The sequence below is a fragment of the Carex rostrata genome, chromosome 29 (genome assembly GCF_964058835.1).
Source record: "Carex rostrata chromosome 29, lpCarRost1.2, whole genome shotgun sequence".
NCBI lineage: Eukaryota > Viridiplantae > Streptophyta > Magnoliopsida > Poales > Cyperaceae > Carex > Carex rostrata.
This window is the reverse complement of record NC_135946.1, coordinates 3,667,449-3,690,441: the sequence shown is the minus strand read 5'-3', so window position 1 is coordinate 3,690,441 and position 22,993 is coordinate 3,667,449. Positions and strand designations below refer to the sequence as shown.

The following is a 22,993-nucleotide window of genomic DNA, read 5'->3' as shown; positions in this document are numbered from 1 at the left end:
ACAAATAAAACCAGCAAAACAGAGACAAGCCACAGGTCAGATCAGAATAGGCACACCAGAACTCAATCAATACGGCTCAAGCCTCAAGTCAGCACCATTTACCGGGAAAATCAACAACCCGAGCAAAGGTGAAATTAACTACAATTCTCTTTACAAAATCCTAATTACAATTCCCTTTAATTCATACAAATCACTATGGTCATATATTTTACAATTCCGACCCTTAATAAAAAATCATTTGCAATACAGTCCCTTATACTTAATTTATTCGAACAAATCGATCGAGTCGGGAAAATCAACAACCCATACTCGAAAACTAGCAAATTCACATCCTACGACATTAATCGATTCATCAAGAATTTAGAGGTGAATTTCTTTTTTTTAGAATTTACCCGAAATAGAAAATATCGAAAGAAAGCGGCCGATTCCGAGGGTTTCGCCTCGCCTCGCGGCCATCTCACTCGGGCACTAGCAAGCATCATAGCACCCCAAGAAAGCACCAGTGGAACCGAAATGGCAAGCACCACCAAAAATCCGAATTCTAGGGTTTCCCAAAATCCCAACTCAACGGCAACCGAGACAACGAGAGAGAGGTCAGTCGGGAAGGGTCCACGGTTTAGGGAGAGAAGAAATGAAGGGTTTTCTGGTGGGGCCGCGGGTCAGTGAGCAAGGGCGCGGGTTAGGGTTGTGACGGGTGGGGAAGAGAGGCGGGAAAAGAGAGAGAGAGGGGGCGGGCTGGTCTGGCGGGTCGGACCGAGAAGGAAAGAGAGGAGGGAGTAGGGCGGCGGCGGCGCTGCTGGCCGTGGCAGCGGCGGAAGGGGAGGGGCGGGGCCCCCTTGGTTTGGCGTAGAAGAGAAACAGAGGGGGGGGGGGCTGTCTCACGGGTAGGGAGGGAGAGGAGAGAAAGAGAGAAGGGAGAGGGTGGGGTATTAAATGACTGCTTTAAGATTCGTGCTGGGTGGTTAATAAAATTCCAACATTTAATTTACAACATTTAGATCCGTGTTGAAATAAATCTAAGGGTTCACAAAATTCTGAAATTCAAGTATAGTCTCATTTAATTGATTTATGGTCCGTTCCTTTTATAAATTCGAGTCGAAGTTTCATAATATTTTTGTAACTATATTTGTACATATAATTCGTATATTTATCTCTCAATTTAAGATTCAAATAATTTGATTTCCTTTTATATAATTATGTATATTCAATTAATTATCTAAAAGTTCTAAATGAACGAGCTTTATAAATTCTATATTTTATTTGCACGAATATTTTCGTATAATTATAATTTTATTCCTAGTGCTATATTTTATTTTATTTCTAAATCTCTAAATTTTATTATACATAATTTCATACATTATTTATATTACGAAATTTTAGTTTCGTTTTAGTCGGTCAGAAATTTCTGAACGATCGTTAATTTAATTAAACTTTTTATTTAAGCCAATTGATCGATTTATGAATTTTAATCAAGTTTTAAAAATTTCGGAATGTAACAATTTTCGACTTTTGTAAGATATTTGAAGGGAATTGTTCTGCACTACAAGTTACCCAATATTAAATTGTATGTACAATAAACAACTTCATTGTTGAATAAATTATGAATGTGCATATCTCCATTCTTATATTATGCACGTAGTTGTCCTGATCCGGCAACGGCTGAGATGGAAAGATGAATTTTTGAATTGAATATCAACCTTCTAATCACATAATCTGTCTTCTTTTAATTAGATATATCTATTTTATGTGTAGAAAAATTTAGTTGAAAACATACTCGCCACACAAACTGCTACATAGTTTGTCATAATTAAAATTGAATGAATCTCTAGCAATCTATTTCCTTATTTTTTTTCTTAGAGCTATCTTCGATTCTTGCAATTAAATTATTTCCTTATTTTTTTTGTTTCCTCCGTTTCAATTCTCCTCTTCCTCTGTAGTTTCGACAATGTAAATGAAAACTATCATATCTTTCCGAATTTTATTTAGGGCTACTATATCTTTCTGAATATTGAATAACATATCTTGTGCTGATGTTTACATTAAAAAAAATATCTTATGGTGATAGAAACAATCATATCTTTTCGATTTGGAGAGAAAATGAAGAATATTTAAAAATTTTGTGTAGAAAAATTATATGCAGATAAATTTCCATTGTTAAAATAATTTTCATGAAGAATATATATGTAGAGAAAATACTTATTTGAATCATTTAATCATTTAATGACATGTTTTGTTTGTGGAGAAAATTATATATTAAATTGCAATGATACTTCGAAAAATATTTTCATGTTATATTTGATCTATTTTATTTTTATTTGTTATGGTTTCTTTAATTGTTATTTATTATTTGAATGTCTTTTTTTTCATTTGTGTCTTTTATTTTCATTTAAATATATTTTTTCTTAATTTCATATGAATGTAAAATGAAAATGTATCTTCATATTCTATTTAATCTTATAATTTATCTCTATTGCCAATCTTATAATATATCTCTGTTGCAACGTACGGGCAAGATACTAGTGATTTATAAAGAGCCTCCAACTTTAATAATGGTGCACCAATCCATTCAAAGAAACTAGATAAATTAGTGGTTCACTCGTTTATTATGGCTATGTATATGATGGATGAAAGAAAAAGAAACTCGTTGCAAGTAGTAAACACCTTGTATATTACTGGGTTAGCAATGGTACTAACTCAACTTGTTCTCTTCCACCAGTTCAAAAGCACTAAATCGGCAAGCAACATCGCCCTGCCTGGTTGCCAAGATAGCTGCGGTGAAAATCTCATCCCTTGCCCTTTCGGCTTGGGCCTAAATTGCTCCCGGTCTGATGACTTCAATGTCACTTGCGACCGAACTCATAATAATGGTACACCTACACCTTACCTAACTAGTTATTTTCGGATTCTAAATATAAGCCTGTCCTTGGGCCAGGTTCGTGTAGGTGGCATTGCATTTTCCCAGTGTTATAATACCACGACAAATAAAGAGGAACTTACTAATTGGGAATATTACTTTCATGAGAAATTCTGGTTAAACACCGAGAAGAACAAATTTACAGTAATTGGGTGTAATACACTTGCTTATCTTCTCCTTGACTCGAGGTATAATTCCACAGTAGAGTGCGTTTCTTCATGTGATAGCTTAGAAATCCTGAGCAAATATGGATCCTGCTCTGGAATTGGCTGTTGCCAAACAGCACTCCCCACAGAAACATCTCACATTAAGGTCTGGTTTCAGGAGAGGAACAACCTCCCAGAAGTTTTTAACTTTAGTCGTTGTACCTATGCTATGGTGGTCGAGGAGTCTGCGTTCATGTTCGAAACCAGTTACATCACCACAGACAAGCTGAGTGCTTATGTGGCCACCAACGTAACACAACTTCCTCTGTATGAGTCTCAATCACTGCCGGTGTTGGTCAACTGGGTCATAGAAAACACGACATGCGACAGTGCATGAACTAACAAATCCAGCTATGCATGCAGAAGCAACCAGAGTATTTTCTTGACAGTAAATGATCGTGGTTATCTCTGCAACTGTTACGATGGTTATGAAGGCAATCCATTCCTTGATGGAGGCTGCCAAGGTATTTCTCCTTAATTCTCTTGCCCTTCTTTATTTTTGTTATCATTTTTTAATCTTTTATAGTGGCTGTCACGTCAACTGCCCAAAATACACAAAAAATGAAATAACAGACATGAATATCGTGCCCTTTTCATGCAGACATTGATGAATGTGCCAACCCAAATGCATGCTCCCAGCATGGAAAGTGTCACAATTTTGAAGGAGGATATCTCTGCTCTTGTTCTTTGGCCTGGTGTAGTAACCATACCAATCTGAAAGAATGCGATCTCAACGAGGCAGTACTTATAGGTATGTTATTACCTTTTCTGGATAATTTACCACCATGAAGCTAGTTTTGATTAGTGTAGAATAAATCCAGATGGAAGAAATCCTTTGTTGTATTACAAAGGTATTAAATAGTTGGGTGGCTTGACCTCCAACATTTACTCAAAAAAAAAAACTAGCAGAAGAACAATAAACCAACGCCACTGGTAATTTTTTTCTCATTTCACAACCATAAAGCAAAGGTACGTAATAGCACCTGTAATATTGTTTACTTATTTTTTATTTGATTACTATATTTATTATTTTTTAAAGCTAACCCAGTAATTTGTGAAATTTTTTACTACCTCGTCGTCTACCTCTGGTTTAACTTCTTTAAATTAACAGCAGACATATGCATAGTAAAATGTCGGAGTAAATGGCAACTCAATTGATCAACTCAGTAATTGCTATGAAATAAATATGAATGACCACTATTGGGTTAAAACATCCAAACCTAAATTAATAATCAGAGACACCTAATATTACAATAGCAACATTAAAGATATCGCTGCTCTTGCCCTATCAACTGGTGCAGTAACCATAATAATCCCACAGAATGCGATCTCCACATAGATAGGTATATATGTTACTACCTTTTCTGGACATTTGACTCTTTCAAAATAGTGATTTTGAACATTGAGAAAATTGATAAAAATAATTACTGATAATTTTTTTATTATTACAAAATATTTATATTAAAAATAATTTTGAATTATTCAAAGGAAGAAAAAGTAAACATTGACGCTTTCAAAATAGTGACATATGTATGGCTGACATTGATATGGTTTTTTACTGTATAATTAACAATATCATTTTCAAATGGTCACACATGATGTTAACTGCAATTAAAACTAATTCATAAGATTACTTAAAATATGTATGGTCATACCAACAATTTATGTACTCAATTCGCAAATTATTTGTTTGGTCATTGCTCCTGGTCCATTACTTCACAAATGATTTTATAAATAAGCAAACTCTTAAATGTAATTATTTAACATCCGATGTATCCTTCCATAAATCTTCTCAGATACTACCTATAGCTCGAGGTCAACAATTTAATTAATATTCAAAGTTGTGCAGCACTACAAGTTATTGAATTAATATAATATAGTATGTACAGTAAGTCAATAACCACTACTATTTTAATTTAATCATATATGAGTGTGCATATGTTTTATAAAGAACCTCCAATTGCAGCGATCCATTGATAGAAACTAGATAAATTAATGGTTCACTCGTTTATTAATGCTATGAATATGATGAACGAAAGAAAAAGAAACTCATTGTTAGTAATGGTACTAATCCAACTTGTTCTTTTCCTCCAATTCAAAAGCACCGACTCGGCAAGCACCATCACCTTACCTGGTTGCCAAGATAGGTGCGGTGGAATTCCCATCCCTTATCCTTTCGGCATTGGCGAAAATTGCTCACTGTCTAAAGACTTCCATGTCACTTGCGACCCAACTTACAGTAATGGTACACCTACACCTTACCTTATTGGTTATTTTCCAATTCTGAATATAAGCCTGTCCTTGGGCCAGGCTCGTGTAGGTGGCCTTGTATTTTCCCAGTGTTATAACAGCATGACAAAGAAAGACGAACGTACTTTTTGGGTCTGGGACTATGGTCGGAGATTCTGGTTCAACACCGAGAAGAACAAATTTACAGTTATTGGGTGTAATACACTTGGTTTGCTTACCCTTGACTCGAGGTATAATATCACAATAGGGTGCTATACTTCGTGTGGTAGCCTAGAAATCCTGAGTAAATATGGATCCTGCTCTGGAATTGGCTGTTGCCAGACAGCAATCCCCAAAGAAACAACTGCCATTGAGGTCATTTTTAATGAGAGGAGAAACCAGTCAGATGTGTATAACTTTAGTCGTTGTAGCTATGCTATGGTGGTCGAGGAAGCTGCGTTCATGTTCCAAACTAGTTACGTCACCACTGACAAGCTGAGTGCTCTTGTGGCCACCAACATATCACAACTTCCTCTGTATGAGTCTCGATCACTGCCGGTGTTGGTCAACTGGGTAATAGAAAACACGACATGTGACATTGCAAGAACTAACAAATCCACCTATGCATGCAGAAGCGATCATAGTATTTGCTTGACAGTAAATGATCGTGGTTATCTCTGCAACTGTTACGATGGTTATGAAGGCAATCCTTACATTGATGGAGGCTGCCAAGGTCTTTCTCCTTAATTCTATTGCCCTCCCCAAGTATTGTCCTCACAATAACGCATACATATGTCCTATTTATGTTGGTTGTATTTTAATTTTCTGTATAATTTCTTAGTGCAATAAACTTTTTCTTTTAGTGGTGGTAGTCCTTTTGGTGTTCTGCATATGTAGTTTTTCATTGCTGAGAGTACTTTCTCTTGGTATCTTATGAGTACTGATGTATTATTTTCTTCTGGTTTTTGTTTGTATTATTCTATCAGCTTTCTTTTACATGTATAGTTTTCTGAAAATTCATTTTTTATTCCAAAATATGTAACAGGAAATAAAAAGCAATCACCCCGTTTTTTCTCTTGTTGGTGCTGCCCTCCAACTAAAATATGTTACACATTTAACCCTAGAATTGACTTCTATGTGCCCCTCACATTCCAACCATCATATCACTTTGGCACAATACTCCTAATCAATCATTCTCTTCACATTACCAGACACATATTTCTTTGTTGAACGGACTATCTATTACAGGGTTTCAATATGAAAATTGTAGCTATTGAAATCTCAGTTTAAGTACTTTCTTAGAAACGAAAAAAAAAAGTGCAAAATGACAATTCCTAGCCATACATCTGATTAATTCACCTCATGAGCATTTATCATGGGCCAATAAAACGCCCAAAAAACCCTCAGCATTTTAAATTAATTACTATCACAACGGCCCATCTAATTAATTTTGCTCATGAAGGATGCTAGTCATCAAGCTAACATATATAACCATCACAACGGCCCATCTGGATATCATTTTAGAATTAACATTTTTTTTTTTGGTCTCTCTTATAAGTAAAGTGATCATAAATTTGGGAGACGTCGAGCCCCTAAATCGCCTTTCTGCAATTTGTTTGAACCAAATCATCGGATAAATCAATCCCAACAATCTGGATATAAAATTTAGAGTTATATAACCTTGATCTGCTCTGCTATCTTTTACGAGAGAAGATAGAAAATTAGTTTGAAATTAAGAAAGTTGGGTAATAACTAGACCTTCAAGATGAATTTTCAGTACCTTACGAGATACAGGAACTGGGGTCCATGGTGGTGAAATACAATATTGAAAAATAAGTGGGGTCAAATATTCTTGGACATGGAGGTCAAGGCACTGTTTACAGAGGAACTCTAACGGATCAAACAGTTGCAATTAAAAAGTGTAAGATAGTCGACGAGAGCAGGAAGAAAGAATTCGGAAAAGAGATGCTTATTCTCTCACAAATTAACCACAAAAACATTGTAAAACTCCTAGGTTGTTGCCTAGAAGTCGAGGTTCCTATACTCGTATACGAGTACATCCCGAATGGTACTCTATATCACACTATCCATTACAAAAAGATGGGATCACACATTTCTCTCACATCCCGTCTCAGGATAGCACAGGAATCAGCAGAAGCACTTGCCTACTTGCACACTTCAGCATCCCCGCCAATTTTCCATGGAGATGTGAAATCTGCAAATATTCTGCTGGACCAAAATTACACAGCAAAGGTGTCTGATTTTGGAGCCTCCATACTAGATCCAACAGATGAGGTGCAATTTGTCACCCTTGTGCAAGGAACATGTGGGTACCTTGATCCAGAATACATGCAATCTTGCCAATTGACAGGCAAGAGTGATGTGTATAGTTTTGGGGTGGTTCTTCTCGAGCTTCTAACTAGCATGCCTGTAATTGATTTTGATGCACCAGAAGAAGAGAAGGTCTTTCTTCTCGCTTTCTCTTTGCTATGAAAGAGAACAAAATGCAAGAGCTTCTAGATGATGAAATTAAACATGAAGATGACATGGATTTAATTAATGCAGTTGCTGAGCTGGCGAAGGAATGTCTACGAATGAAAGGGGAAGAGCGACCTAAGATGAAGGAAGTGGCGGAAGAACTTAATAGAATCAGCAAGTTTAAGCAGAATCCTTGGGGACAAGAGTCCAATCTTGAAGAAACAGAGATTCTGCTCGGTGATCGATCCCATCACGACATAGAGATTGAGCATACAGGCTATTATTTCAACATAGATAAGGAAGCTGAGGAGAGTATTGCCCTTGGTCGTTAATTAACATTCATTCCATTATCATATGTCCTATTTATGTCAGTTGTAATTTCATTTCCTTTATAACTTCTTAGTGCAGTAAACTTTCTCTTTATGTAGGAGTAGTCCTTTTGAAGAAGAGAGAAATACGGAATTTAGTGTTTGTGTGAGTTGTAACACAAATTATTGAAGATGAAATGAAAGAGTGTGTGGGTGTGTTGATCCTTGGAGTGCGCTATAGGCGATACCACGTTAAAATCTCTGTGTTCGCTTGATCAATTTTGTCAGTATTAATAGTCATTTTGGTTTTCTGCATATGTAGTTTTTCATTGCTGAGAGTACTTTCTGCATATGTAGTTTTTCATTGCTGAGAGTACTTTCTGTCAGTATTATTATTCTATCAGCTTTCTTTTACATGTAAAGTTTTATGAAAATTCATTTTTCATTCCAAAATATGTAATAGGAAATAAAAAAGCAATGACCACCTTTTTTCTCTTGTTGGTGCTGCTCTCCAACTAAAATATGTTAGACATTTAACCCTAAAATTGGCTTCTATGGGCCCCTCACATTCCAACAATCATATCACTTTGGCACAATACTCATAATCGATCATTCTCTTCACATTAACAGACACATATTTCTTTGTTGAACGGGCTATCTATTACAGGGTTTCAATATGAAAATTGTAACTACTGAAATCTCAGTTTAAGTACTTTCTGAGAATAGAAAAAAAACAAAAAACAAAAAACAAAAAGGGGGCAAATTTGATATTCCTTACCATACAATTGATTAATTCACCTGTTGAACATTTATCATGGGCCAATAAAAAGCCCAAACAACCTCAGTATTTGGATCACTACAATAATTATTAATAAATGTTAGTGTCATTACTCATTTTGCTCATGGAGGAGGCTAGTCATCTAGCTAACATACATAACTACCACAGTGGCCCATACGGAGACCTTTAATTATTTGGAATTTGTTAAAACTATTTATAGTGGTTAACTAGTTTTACTTTAATTACTAATTATCAACATTTGAGGAATTAATAAATATATTTTTGTTTTTGTCTCTCTTATCCAAAAGTACAGTCATTAGAAATCCGGGAGACGTTGAGTCCCCAAATCGTCTTTGTCCAATTTGTTTGAACAAAATCAACGGATAAATTAATCCCAACAATCTGGATATCAAATTTAGAGTTATTAACCTTGATCTCCTCTATTTTTTACGAGAGAAGTTTGAAATTTAGTTTGAAATTAAGAAAGTTGGTTCCAACTAGACCTTCAAGATGATTTTACAGTACCTTATGAGATAGAGGAAGTGGGGTCCATGGGGGGGGGCAATATAATAGGTAAAAATAAGTGGGGGTACTTTAGAATTTCTCATTTGACTATCAATTGAACTTATAATGAAAGAACATTTTTTGCTTGTTTTAGGAAAAAATGTTGCACCAAAGATTTTTATACTAATCTAAAAATTGAGTGAGGTCAATATCTTCTAAATTTTCTTTCAATTTAGGGTAGAAATCTCTGTCGTTATATAAACAATATAACAACTTATAATTACATTAAAAAATAAAATAAAAATTAATAATGATAAAATAATTCAAAATTCATGTGTAAACTATAGTGAAGAAGCCGTTCAAGATTGAAATATATCCATATAGCAATGACACGTTAGATCTTACTTTTTACTTCACATTTAAAATAGCCTTTTTATGGTTTCTTGTAGCCATCAAACAAATCATTTTTGTAAATTAACCGGTGAAAAGGCTACTTTTTCAGAGGAAACAATACAAATATCAACATTTTCTTAGATATATTAAAATAAATGAATAATTAGAGGTAAGCAACTGTTGACGTGGTAGGTTAGAATCTCATTAACTATGTTTTGGCAAAAGCTTGCTAATGCTCTTTCTAAAGCCCAGATTTGCAATTGAAGCTCAGTACACATAAGCGTCCATATATATATGAAGCCCAGATTTGCAATTGATAAAGCTGAACAATTAATTCTCAGTCTCTACAGGAACTGAATCTGTGTTTAATAGACTAGCGTACTCTATGGATTCTCCCACTTATCAATAAAATAACTCTCTCATGAAACTTTAGCATCGACTAGGGGTGTTCATTGGGTTTGGCTTTATTAGGTTTAGTAACCGAACAGGAAATTATTGGACTGATTTAATTTTTCAGTTTATATGGACTGATTTGGTTTAAATTTTAGTTTATTTTGATTTTCCTTAATTGTTTTTTATTAGGATTTTTCAAAACCGACTGAATGAACCGACCGAACTTAGGTCTGAAATTTTTTTTTTTTATCTGCTGTCTTCATTTGTGCAAATTTTTCATAATCAGTTTCGTTTTCCTTTTGGAAATACAGTTAGAGGGTGGGACTATTTTTCTTAATTTTCTCTCAAAAATAGTCTCTTCTTAAAAGAATTTATTTAGTTAAAATAATGAATTAATTTTAGTCTTTTCTCAGAACTAAACAAAGTTAGCAAAATAATTACGTTAGAGATGGCTGCAGTAGAATTATTTATTTATTTTTGACTAAAGGTTAGAGGTCAAGCCATCTAACTATTTAATTATCGCAAAGGATTGCTCTTTCGGGATTTCGAACCTGTGACCTCTCACACGGAGAGCATTACCTTTACCACTAGACCAAAGTTGCAGTAGAGTTTGAACAATAATGAATGTATGGACATTTGAGTCTTTCAAAATAGTGATTTTAAACATTGTGAAAATTGATAAAAAGAATTGCTGATATTTTTTTTTATTATTACAAAATATTTATATTAAAAATAATTTGGAATTAATCAAAGGAAGAAAAAGTAAACATTGAGGCTTTCAAAATAGTGACATATGTATGGCTGACATGGATATGGTTTTTTACTGTATGATTAACCATATCATTTTCGAATGGTGACACATGATGTTAACTACAATTAAAATTAATTCATAAGATTACTTAAAATTTGACACGTCGGTAAGTATTATTTTCGTTGAAGGAATCATATACCAACAATTTACGTACTCAATTCATAAATTATTTGTTTGGTCTATTACTCATATTAATTTCACAAATGATTTAATAATAAGCAAATTCGTAAATGGGAATTTCTAACATCCGATGTATCTTTCCATGAACCTTCTCTCATACAACAGCTGGAGGTCAACAATTCAAATAATACTCAAAGTTGTCCTGTACTACAAGTTACCAAATATTAAATAGTATGTACAATAAACTTCATTGTTGAATAAATTATGAATGTGCATATGATTTATAAAGAGCCTCCAGCTTTAGTAATGGTGCACCAATCCATTCATAGAAACTAGATAAATTAGTGGTTCACTCGTTTATTATGGCTATGTATATGATGGATGAAAGAAAAAGAAACTCTTTGCAAGTAGTAAACACCTTGTATATTACTGGGTTAGCAATGGTACTAACCCAACTTGTTCTCTTCCACCAGTTCAAAAGCACTGAATCGGCAAGCAACTTCGCCTTGCCTGGTTGCCAAGATAGCTGCGGTGAAAATCTCATCCCTTACCCTTTTGGCCTTGGCCTAAATTGCTCCCGGTCTGATGACTTCAATGTCACTTGCGACCGAACTCATAATAATGGTACACCTACACCTTATCTAAATGGTTATTTTCGGATTCTAAATATAAGCCTGTCCTTGGGCCAGGCTCGTGTAGGTGGCGTTGCATTTTCCCAGTGTTATAATACCATAACAAAGAAAGAGGATCCTACTCGTTGGGTATATTACTTTAGTGAGAAATTCTGGTTTAACACTGAGAAGAACAAATTTACTGTTATTGGGTGTAATACACTTGCTTATCTTCGCCTTGACTCGAGGTATAATTCCACAGTAGGGTGCATTTCTTCATGCGATAGCCTAGAAATCCTGAGCAAATATGGATCCTGCTCAGGAATTGGCTGTTGCCAAACAGCACTCCCCAAAGAAATATCTGACATTAAGGTCTCGTTTCAAGAGAGGAACAACCTCTCGAAAGTTTTTAACTTTAGTCGTTGCAGCTATGCTATGGTAGTCGAGGAGGCTGCGTTCATGTTCCAAACCAGTTACATCACCACTGACAGGCTGAGTGCTTTCGTGGCCACCAACGTAACACAACTTCCTCTGTATGAGTCTCAATCACTGCCGGTGGTGGTCAACTGGGTAATAGAAAACACAACATGCGACATCGCACAAACTAATAAATCATCCTATGGATGCAGAAGCGATCATAGTATTTGCTTGACAGTAAATAATCGCGGTTATCTCTGCAACTGTTACAATGGTTATGAAGGCAATCCTTACCTTGATGGAGGCTGCCAAGGTGTTTCTCCTTAATTCTCTTGCCCTCCTTTATTTTTCTTATTATTTTTTTTAACTTTTATAGTGGCTATTAATGCAGACATTGATGAATGTGCCATCCCAAATGCATGTTCCCAGCATGGGAAGTGTCATAATTTTGAAGGAGGATATCGCTGCTCTTGTTCTTTCGGTTGGCGTAGTAACCATAACAATCCGAAAGAATGCGATCTCAACGGGGCACTACTTATAGGTATGCTATTGCATTTTTCTGGGTAATTTACTTCGATGAAGCTAGGTTTGAATGTTTTGCAGGACTAAATAAAAAAGACTGCTGCTGTAACTAAATATTGCCTACTTAGCTTTCGGCAAAATATGATCACAACAATATCGTATCTATCCAATTTTCTTAAAAAGTCAACCACCCATTAACAAACATACCGAATCTGTTATGAGAATCATGTTTAACATATATAGAGAAAAAAGAAATTGTTCCACAAATAAATTAAATTATTCAATATAAGAATCTTAACCCATAGTGCTAAGTGCTGCTTAATTGCTGTCACAAAAATGATTGATTAGCCAATATATGTGCACGCAATCACATGCTCTGCATGCTAGCCATGGCCAAGGCAAAATTGAAAGAGAAAATAAAAAGCGACCGAGAGAGAGATAGAGAGATCGGGTTGTTTTAATTTGTCTTGGCAGCCTTTGCCATGCTTCTCAAAAGAGAGAGAGAGAGATAGAGAGAACGGCATCGAGAATAGGCCCAAATGTAAGAAAAAAACATATATAAAGCTAGAAAATAAATCCTTTATAAAACTAGGTATAACATTGACCAGAACAGAAGTTATACATCTTTTAGAAGGAATATCTACAATTTTTTACCGATATTAAATCAAATTTGTACTATATTTTGTAGGAACTGCCGCTGGTATTGTCCCTTTATTATTTATTGGGTTTGGTATATATGTGATCCTAGAAAGAAGAAATCTTTCCAAAGTAAAACAGAAACATTTTCAACAACATGGAGGATGGATTTTGTTGGAGAAAATGAAATCAAACCAAAGGTTCGGATTTACAATCTTCACGAAGCAACAGTTAGAACAAGCAACAAGTAATTTTGACAGTGCAAATATTCTTGGACATGGAGGTCAAGGAACTGTTTACAGAGGAACTCTAAGAGATCAAACGGTTGCAATTAAAAAGTGTAAGATAGTCGATGAGAGCAGGAAGAAAGAATTCGGAAAAGAGATGCTTATTCTCTCACAAATTAACCACAAAAACATTGTAAAACTCCTAGGTTGTTGCCTAGAAGTTGAGGTTCCTATACTAGTATATGAGTTCATCCCGAATGGTACTCTATATCACACTATCCATTACAAAAAGATGGGATCACATGTTTCTCTCGCAACCCGTCTCAGGATTGCACAGGAATCAGCAGAAGCACTTGCCTACTTGCACACTTCCGCATCACCGCCAATTTTCCATGGAGATGTGAAGTCTTTAAATATTCTCCTGGACCAAAATTACACAGCAAAGGTGTCTGATTTTGGAGCCTCCATACTAGATCCAACAGATGAGGTGCAATTTGTCACCGTTGTGCAAGGAACATGTGGGTACCTTGATCCAGAATACCTGCAATCTTGCCAACTGACAGACAAGAGCGATGTGTATAGTTTCGGGGTGGTTCTTCTCGAGCTTCTAACTAGCAAGCCTGTAATTGATTTTGATGCACCAGAAGAAGAGAAGAGTCTTTCTTCTCGCTTTCTCTGTGCTATGAAAGAGAACAAAATGCAAGAGCTTCTAGATGATGAAATTAAACATGAAGATAACATGGATTTAATTAGTGCAGTTGCTGAGCTGGTGAAGGAATGTCTACGAATGAAAGGGGAAGAGCGACCTAAGATGAAGGAAGTGGCGGAAGAACTTAATAGAATCAGCAAGTTTAAGCAGAATCCTTGGGGACAAGAGTCCAATCTTGAAGAAACAGAGATTCTGCTCGGTGATCGATCCCATCACGACATAGAGATTGAGCATACAGGCTATTATTTCAACATAGATAAGGAAGCTGAGGAGAGTATTGCCCTTGGTCGTTAATTAACATTCATTCCTAGTATTGTCCTCACAATAACGCATACGTATGTCCTATTTATGTTGGTTGTATTTTCATTTTCTCTATAATTTCTTAGTGCAATAAACTTTCTCTTTATGTAGTGGTAGTCCTTTTGGTTTTCTTCATATGTAGTTTTTTATAGCTGGGAGTACTTTCTCTTGGAATCTTATGAGTACTGATGTATTATTTTCTTCTGGTTTTTGTTTGTATTATTCTATCAGCTTTCTTTACATGTATAGTTTTCTGAGAATTCATTTTTGTTACAAAATGTGTAATAGGAAATATAAAGCAATAACCACCACCCCCCCCCCCCCCCCCCCCCCCCCCCCCCCTTTTTTCTCTCTTGTTGGTGTTGCGCTCCAACTAAAATATGTTAGACATTTAACCCTTAAATTGGCTTCTATGTGCCCCTCACGTTCCAACCATCTTATCACTTTGGCACAATACTCGTAATTAATCATTCTCTTCAAATTACTAGACATATATTTCTTTGTTGAACGGGCTATCTATTACAGAGTTCCAATATGAAAATTGTAACTACTGAAATCTCAATTCAAGTACTTTCTGAGAAAAGAAAAAAAAAAAGGGTCAAAATGACATTCCTTGCCATACATCTGATTAATTCACCCCTCGAGCACTTATCATGGGCCAATAAAAAGCCCAAAAAACCCTCAGTATTTCGATCACTAAAATAATTATTAACAAATATTAGTGTCATTACTAATTTTGCTCATGAAGGAGGTTAGTCAACTTGCTAACATATATAACTATCACAATGGCCCATACGGAGACTCTTTTAATTATTTGGACTTTGTTAAGATTTTTATAGTGGTTAACTAGTTTTACTACTAATTATCAACATTTGAAGAATTAATAAATATATTTTTGTTTGTGTCTCTCTTATCCAAAAGTAAAGTGATTAGAAATTCGGAAGGCGTTGATCTCCAATTTGTTTGAACCAAATCATCGGATAAACCATTCCCAACAATATGGATATCAAATTTAGTGTTATTACAACCATAAAAAAATTAGAGTTATTAACCTTGATCTCCTCTGCTATTCTTTACGAGAGAAGATTGAAAATTAGTTTGAAATTAAAGAAGTTGGTTCCAACTGGACCTTCAAGATGATTTCTAAGTACCTTATGAGATAGAGGAAGTGGGGTCCATTATGGGAAAATATAATAGGGAAAAATAAGTGGGGGTAGTAAAGGATTTCCCATTTAACAATCTATTGAACTTATGAAAACACATCCTTTATTGTCTGTTTTAGGAAAACAGGTTGCATCAAAGATTTTTATTATAATCTAAAAATTGAGTGAGGTCAATGTCTTATAAAATTTCCTTCAAGTTAGGACACAAAACTCTGTCGTTATATAAGAAATATAAAACCTTATAATTCTGTTACAAAATAAAAAGGATAATAATGATAATATAATTATAAAAGAGGGCCAGAACAACAGGAAACTTCAATCCTAATTCAAAAGTGAGCTACAGTAAAGAGACCGTTCAAGCATAGTAGGAATAATCGGCCGATACGGATCGCTATCGGCCTACCCCGATCCGATCCTGAGCCGATCCTCATGTAGAAAATCATAAAGAAAAAATAAAACTCCCGATCCTGAGCCGATACCTATCCGATACCCCGATCCCGATACCGATAATTCCTACTATGCGTTCAAGATTAAAATACATCCATACTGCAGAGAGACATTAAACCTTAGTTGTTACTCCACATTTGAAATAACCTTTTATGGTTTCTTGTGGCCATCAAACAAATCGCTTTTGTAAATTAACTGGTGAAGCGAAAAGGCTACTTTTTCTGACGAAACAATATAAATATCAACATTTTCTTAGGTATATGAAAATAAATGAATAATTAGCTGTAAACAATAGTTGACGAGGTAAGTTAGAATGTCCTCTAGGTTTTGGCAAAAGAATGCTACCGCTCTTTCTAATGATGGAGAATGAGGGTTCATTTTTCTTTTCATCAGTACACATAAGCATCCATATAAATATGAAACCCAGATTTGCAATTGATAAAGCTCAACAATTAATTATCAGTCTCTACAGGAACTGAATTTGTGTTTAATTGACTGGAGAAGCTTACTCTGTGGCTATCATGCCAGTACCATTCAACTTTATCTATTAAGGATGGATGAATGGAATGACTATGCAGAATACATGGTTGAGCATCATGGTCAGCTGTTCAAGTAAATACTCAAAATTTGGAGAAGATTATTCTGCAGCGTTGTTGTCAATATGATATTTATATGACAATGATACTTTTGATTTCATGGCTCTATATTGAGAAATGTTTAATGGTCTATCACTGTGATAATATGAAGAGAAGGCCCAAGATATTTCTGGGGATCTCGCTGAAATGTTTAATGGGTTTGCGGATTCACCGGGATACTATCAGTTGACTAGGCCCTCGATAAATACAACAAATTGACAAAGATAGAGAAGAAATTTTCAATTCCATAGGGTTGGATGACTAAGGCAGGCATCAGCGGTGGTATGAATCTGAAGATAAATATAGGATTGTCAAATTTTTAACCTGAATATTACTATTAAAAAAATTCAATAATTAGAATTGGACAAAACAAAACTTCAGAAAATAACCATTTAAATTCTCTAGCTCGCTAGCTTATTAGCTAAATGGTTAATTTGCTCTGTTTGCTGGTAGCTTATTTTATCCTATGCGTTGTTCTTTTCAGAAGAAACCTCTATTGAGTTTTGATCCAATCTTTTTAGGAAATTCTTTTACCCAAGGACATGAGAGCTTGCATTGTGACCATTTATTCCCTTCTGAAAATTTAATGCTGCTATGGTGACAACTAACAAACAAAATCTTTCTAAGATATTTTCCTCTTTTATATATATTGAAGTCCGAAGAAAATTTTAACAACCCGATTGTCTACTCTTAACTCTCTAAGTTCAAACTTGAAATGTTCCACAGTTTCATCACTCAATACGTATAACAAGACAAAGTTAGTTACCAACTAAAATCATTGACTTGGATTTTTTATTCATCTTCTATTGGAGGTGTAATCGTTATCCACAATGGACATGTAAATCCTGAGCGAACGAGTCGAACCGCATGACTTGTAACTTGCACCATGCTCATTAACAATTTTGTGAAATATATATAGATTTTAATAATGTACAAATGCTAATTCACTTGTCTTGTGTATTAACGCATAATAGTAATTATAATAAAAAAAAAATTATCTGTGGCCTTTTGTAGTTTCTCTATAGTTTTATCATCATACGGCACGTATATATAGCTATTGAAACATTTAGTCATGTTGCGGTATTGAAATTGAAATTTCTCGCTTAAAGAACTTGGCCAGGTCTAAAATGTTTTGTATTTTGTTATCTGATATTTTTTTGTGCAAAGGTTTCATACTCATACTCGTTTACCTTTTGGAATAACAGCTGGACGTTGGGACTATTATTCTTAAGTTTCTATCACAAATAGTCTCTTCTTAAATGAATTTCTTTAGTTAAAATAAGAAAACTAGGAACCAAACAAGTTGACAAAATAATTACCGTAGAGATGGCTGCAGTGGATTTTTTTTTTAAATATTGCTGATAATTTTTCGAAAATTATAACAAAATGTTTATATTAAAAATAGTTTGGAATTATAAAAAGGCAAAAAAAGTAAACATTGACGCTTTCAAAATAGAGACATGTATGGCTGACTTCGATAAAGTTTTTTTCACTATATAATTAAGCATGTCATTTTCGAATGGTCACACATGATGTTAACTGTAATTAAAATTAATGTCATTTTCGATAAAGTTGGGAACTATAATGATTCGTTGAATGAATCATATCCCTGATTCATTACACATATTAATTCACAAATGATTTTATAAATAAGTAAACTCTAAAATGGAAATTTTTAACATCCGATGTATCTTTCCATGAAACTTCTCTGAAACTACAGCTCGAAGTGGTCTACAATTTAATTAATATTCAATGTTGTGCTGCACTACACAAGTTATTCAATTAATATGTACAATAAACACTACATTATTAATCAATTATAAATGTGCATATGTTATATAAGAACCTCCAACTGCAGTAATGGTGTACCAACAAATTCATAGAAACTAGACAAATTAGTGGTTCACACTTTTATTATGGCTACGAATATGATGAACAGAAGAAAAAGGAACTTGTTGCGGGTAGTACGTAGCTGGTATATTACTGGGGTTTCAATGGTACTAACCCAACTTGTTCTTTTCCTCCAGTTCAAAAGCACTGAATCGGCAAGCACCCTTGCTCTGCCTGGTTGCCAAGATAGTTGTGGTGGAATTCCCATCCCTTACCCTTTCGGCATTGGCCTAAATTGTTCACTGTCAGAAGACTTCAATGTCACTTGCAACCCAAGTTACAATAATGGTACACCTACACCTTACCTAGTTGGTTATCTTCCAATTCTGAATATAAATCTGTCCTTTGGCCAGGCTCGTACAGGCAGCTTTGTAGCTTCCCAGTGCTATAACACCACAACAAAGAAAGAGGATTACATAACTTTTGGAATTGACGTTGGTGAGTCATTCTGGCTAAACACAGAGAAGAACAAATTTACAGTCATTGGGTGTAATACACTTGGTTATCTTGATCTCCTAAACTTGGGTATTAATTCCTCAGTAGGGTGTTTTTCTTCGTGTGATAGCCTAGAAACCCTGACTAAGTATGGATCCTGCTCGGGAATTGGCTGTTGCCAGACAGCAATCCCCAAAGAAACGTCTGATTTTGCGTTCTGGTTTGATGAGAGGAACAACCACTCAGAGGTGTATAACTTTAGTCGTTGCGGCTATGCTATGGTGGTAGAGGAGGCTGCTGGTAAGTTCCAAACCACTTACATCACCACTGACGAGCTGAGTAATCTTGTGCCCAACCTACCGATTATATCACCTCTTTATGAGTCTCAATTACTGCCAATGTTGGTTAACTGGGTCATAGGAAACACAACATGTGACATCGCACAAACCAACAAATCCTCCTATGCATGCAAAAGCGATCATAGTATTTGCTTGACAGTAGATGATCGTGGTTATCTCTGCAACTGTTACGATGGTTATGAAGGCAATCCATACCTTGATGCAGGCTGCCAAGGTCTTTCTCCTTAATTATCCTGCCCTCTTTTATTTTTATTACTACTTTTTTAATCTTCTATAGTGGCTGCCACGTCAACTACCAAGAATACCCAAAAAATAAAAGAACAGACATTGATATTTTTCCCTATTCATGCAGACATTGATGAATGTGCCAACCAAAATGTATGCTCCCAGCATGGAATGTGCCACAATTTTGAAGGAGGATATCGCTGCTCTTGTGCTTTCGGCTGGCGTAGTAATCACAACATTCCGAAACAATGTGAACTCAATGTGGAATTAGTTATAGGTACCTTATTAACTTTTAGCATAAATAACTTTCATCAAGTTTCCAAAGCAGAATAGAATGACACTTATCCTCAGAAGAATAATCAATTTGATAAATAGCAACGTCCAACACTGGCCTGTATGTAACAAAAAAAAGAGAGAGATCCACATCTAGAGTATGTCCGTATGTAACAAAAAAAAAAAAATAGTTCCATGGCATGTCTTTTCTATTTGAAATCTAAAAAATAAATCCTATTTACAACTCGGTATAATGTTGACCAGAACTGATGTTTATATATATAGAGTACAACAAGGGTATTCTTAAGTTCACCAAGTCTCTCTCTGTACTCAAATCTAAAACCAATCAAATTGGCTTCAAAATGGAACTTGGTGATAATCCGATAGATTTTAGAGTTGAGTTCACAATGGAACTTGGTGAACTTAAGAACACCCTAGTTCCACTCATAAATATACATGTATTACAAGCAACATCTACAAACTTTTGTACGGGAGATTAAATCAAACTTGATGTATATTTTGTAGGAAGCGCTATGGGTACTATCGGTTTATTATTTATTGGGTTTGGTATATATGTGGTCCTAGAGAGAAGAAATTTTTCTAAAGTAAAACAGAAGCACTTTCAACAACATGGAGGATGGATTTTGTTGGAGAAGATGAAATCGAACCAAGGCTTCGGTTTTACAATCTTCACGAAGCAACAGTTAGTGCAAGCAACAAGTAATTTTGACAGTGCAAATATTCTGGGACATGGAGGCCATGGCACAGTCTACAGAGGAACTCTAAGAGATCAAACGGTTGCCATTAAAAAGTGTAAGGTAATCGATGAGAGCAGGAAGAAAGAATTTGGAAAAGAGATGCTTATTCTTTCACAAATTAACCACAAGAACATTGTTAAAATTCTAGGTTGTTGTCTAGAGATCGAGGTTCCTATGCTAGTATACGAGTTCATCCCGAATGGTACTCTATATCACTATATCCATTACAAAAAGCAAGGGTCATACATTTCTCTCGACACCCGTCTAAGAATTGCACATGAATCGGCAGAAGCACTTGCATACTTGCACACTTCAGCATCTCCTCCTATTTTTCATGGAGATGTGAAGTCTGCAAATATTCTCTTAGACGAGAATTATACGGCAAAGGTGTCAGATTTTGGAGCCTCCATACTAGCTCCAACAGATGAAGCACAATTTGTCACACTTGTGCAAGGAACATGTGGGTACCTTGATCCAGAATACATGCAATCATGCCAACTGACAGACAAGAGTGATGTTTACAGCTTCGGTGTAGTTCTTCTGGAGCTCCTAACTAGCAAGGTTGCAGTTGATTTTGATGCACCAGAAGAAGAGAGGAGTCTTTCATCTCGCTTTCTCACTGCTATGGAAGACAACAAAATGCAAGAGATTCTAGATGATGAAATTAAACATGAAAATGAGATGGAAATAATTATGGCAATTGGCGAGCTGGCTAAGAAATGTCTAAGAATGAAGGGGGAAGAGAGACCCATGATGAAGCAAGTAGCAGAAGAGCTTCATCGAATAAGTGTACTTAAGCAGCATCCTTGGGGACAAGAGTTCAATACTGAAGAAACCGAGACTCTGCTTGGTGAACAATCCCATCTTGATATTGAGATTGAGCATACATGCAATTATTTCCATATCGATAAGGAAGCTGAGGAGAGCATTTCCTTCGGTCGTTGAATTAACATTCATTTTCTTCATGTAGTGTCCTCATAATGACACATACATCTATAACTTCTCAATTCTACCTTTTTGTTTATGTAGTCATTTTGGTTTTCCTATATATATGTAGCATCGTGTTGTTCAGAATGCTTTCTCTTGATATTCTTCTTAGTGGTAATGTATCATTTTCTTTTTAGTTCATTTTGCATTGGTATATATGTTAGCTTCCTTCGGCATTTGTACATAGTTTTCTCAGAAATCATGTAATTCCAAGATATGAAATAGAAATAAAATTTATCCTAATATAGACTAATTCATTGCTAATATGTTATTATTATGTAATATGCTTGCTTGTGAACCTGGCACTGATTTATCCTTGAACAAGAGAAAATCAGATTTCAAGTTTTGGTGTGGGCTATAGTGTTCTTATTTTATTTTTATTTTGGTGAATTATTGACAGGGAAGGAGTACTGGAAGGAGTAGAAAGGGTTGGCTTTTTAGTAGAAGAAATGGCAACACCATAAATTGTACTATACCTTCTCACAAGTAGCAACCTTTATCAGATGGTAATTACCGCCATATGCTTTGTGCTCAACAATAAACCAAATTCCATTAAGTGCTATGGTTTTAGATGAAAATCAAACCTGTTATCTTTTGATTTTGCATAAACCTATAATCTAATCTATGTCATTTACAGTCAAATAAAACTTAAAGGTTACAATACATAAACCATTGTACACATGAGGGTCATAACTAGCTAATAAGAAGGTTAGCAAATGAAAATTATACCCTCATCTCCCAACTGTAATTATATATAATGGATATTAAATAAGAACGATAATCTACATAAATAAAGCCTCAACCTAAACCTGAGATTGGACGAATAAAACTTACCACCAACAATGAATACAATCATTTTGTTCAAAATAATTATGTTCAAAAGAATAAATTATATTTTTATATTATTTAAATCATAAATATCTATTTAAAATCTTGTAGAACATAATTATACTTCCTTTGACCAATTGAGAAAGGATGGTCGTCCTAAAGATCCGAATGAAAATTTCTAGTAACTAATTAACTCAAGTTCAAAATTTTCTGCTATAGACATAATCTGATTGATGTGTTAAACTAACATTATTTTGTTTATTTAGTAAACAGAAACCCAAATTCCCTAAACAAATTATGTTGTTCTATATTGATGAACCAAATTTCATTGATCTAGAATAATGCTAGAGATCCAACAGAGTGAGAATGAGATTCGTTGATAGAGAAGGTAATCAAGAACAACACTAGAGATTCAACAGAGTAAGATGGACGTTCTT

The 22,993-nt window shown here is 35.0% G+C and overlaps 1 protein-coding gene and 3 pseudogenes across 3 annotated transcripts; all 4 read left to right on the top strand.

Moving 5' to 3' along the window:
* The first annotated feature begins 2,683 nt into the window (after positions 1-2,683).
* Positions 2,684-3,457, top strand: LOC144546163 (wall-associated receptor kinase 2-like). The gene has a single exon (XM_078294686.1). It carries the CDS (start codon positions 2,684-2,686, stop codon positions 3,455-3,457), a length of 774 nt encoding a protein of 257 aa, XP_078150812.1.
* Positions 3,458-5,168: 1,711 nt separating this feature from the next.
* Positions 5,169-8,182, top strand: LOC144546162 (wall-associated receptor kinase 3-like; annotated as a pseudogene).
* Positions 8,183-11,574: 3,392 nt separating this feature from the next.
* Positions 11,575-14,685, top strand: LOC144546160 (wall-associated receptor kinase 2 pseudogene; annotated as a pseudogene). The gene is made up of 3 exons (XR_013508713.1): positions 11,575-12,475; positions 12,554-12,703; positions 13,373-14,685. The product of XR_013508713.1 is annotated as a wall-associated receptor kinase 2 pseudogene (transcript).
* Positions 14,686-18,795: 4,110 nt separating this feature from the next.
* On the top strand, positions 18,796-21,686 carry LOC144546159 (wall-associated receptor kinase 3 pseudogene; annotated as a pseudogene). The gene is made up of 3 exons (XR_013508712.1): positions 18,796-19,699; positions 19,838-19,987; positions 20,509-21,686. The product of XR_013508712.1 is annotated as a wall-associated receptor kinase 3 pseudogene (transcript).
* Positions 21,687-22,993: the final 1,307 nt, after the last annotated feature.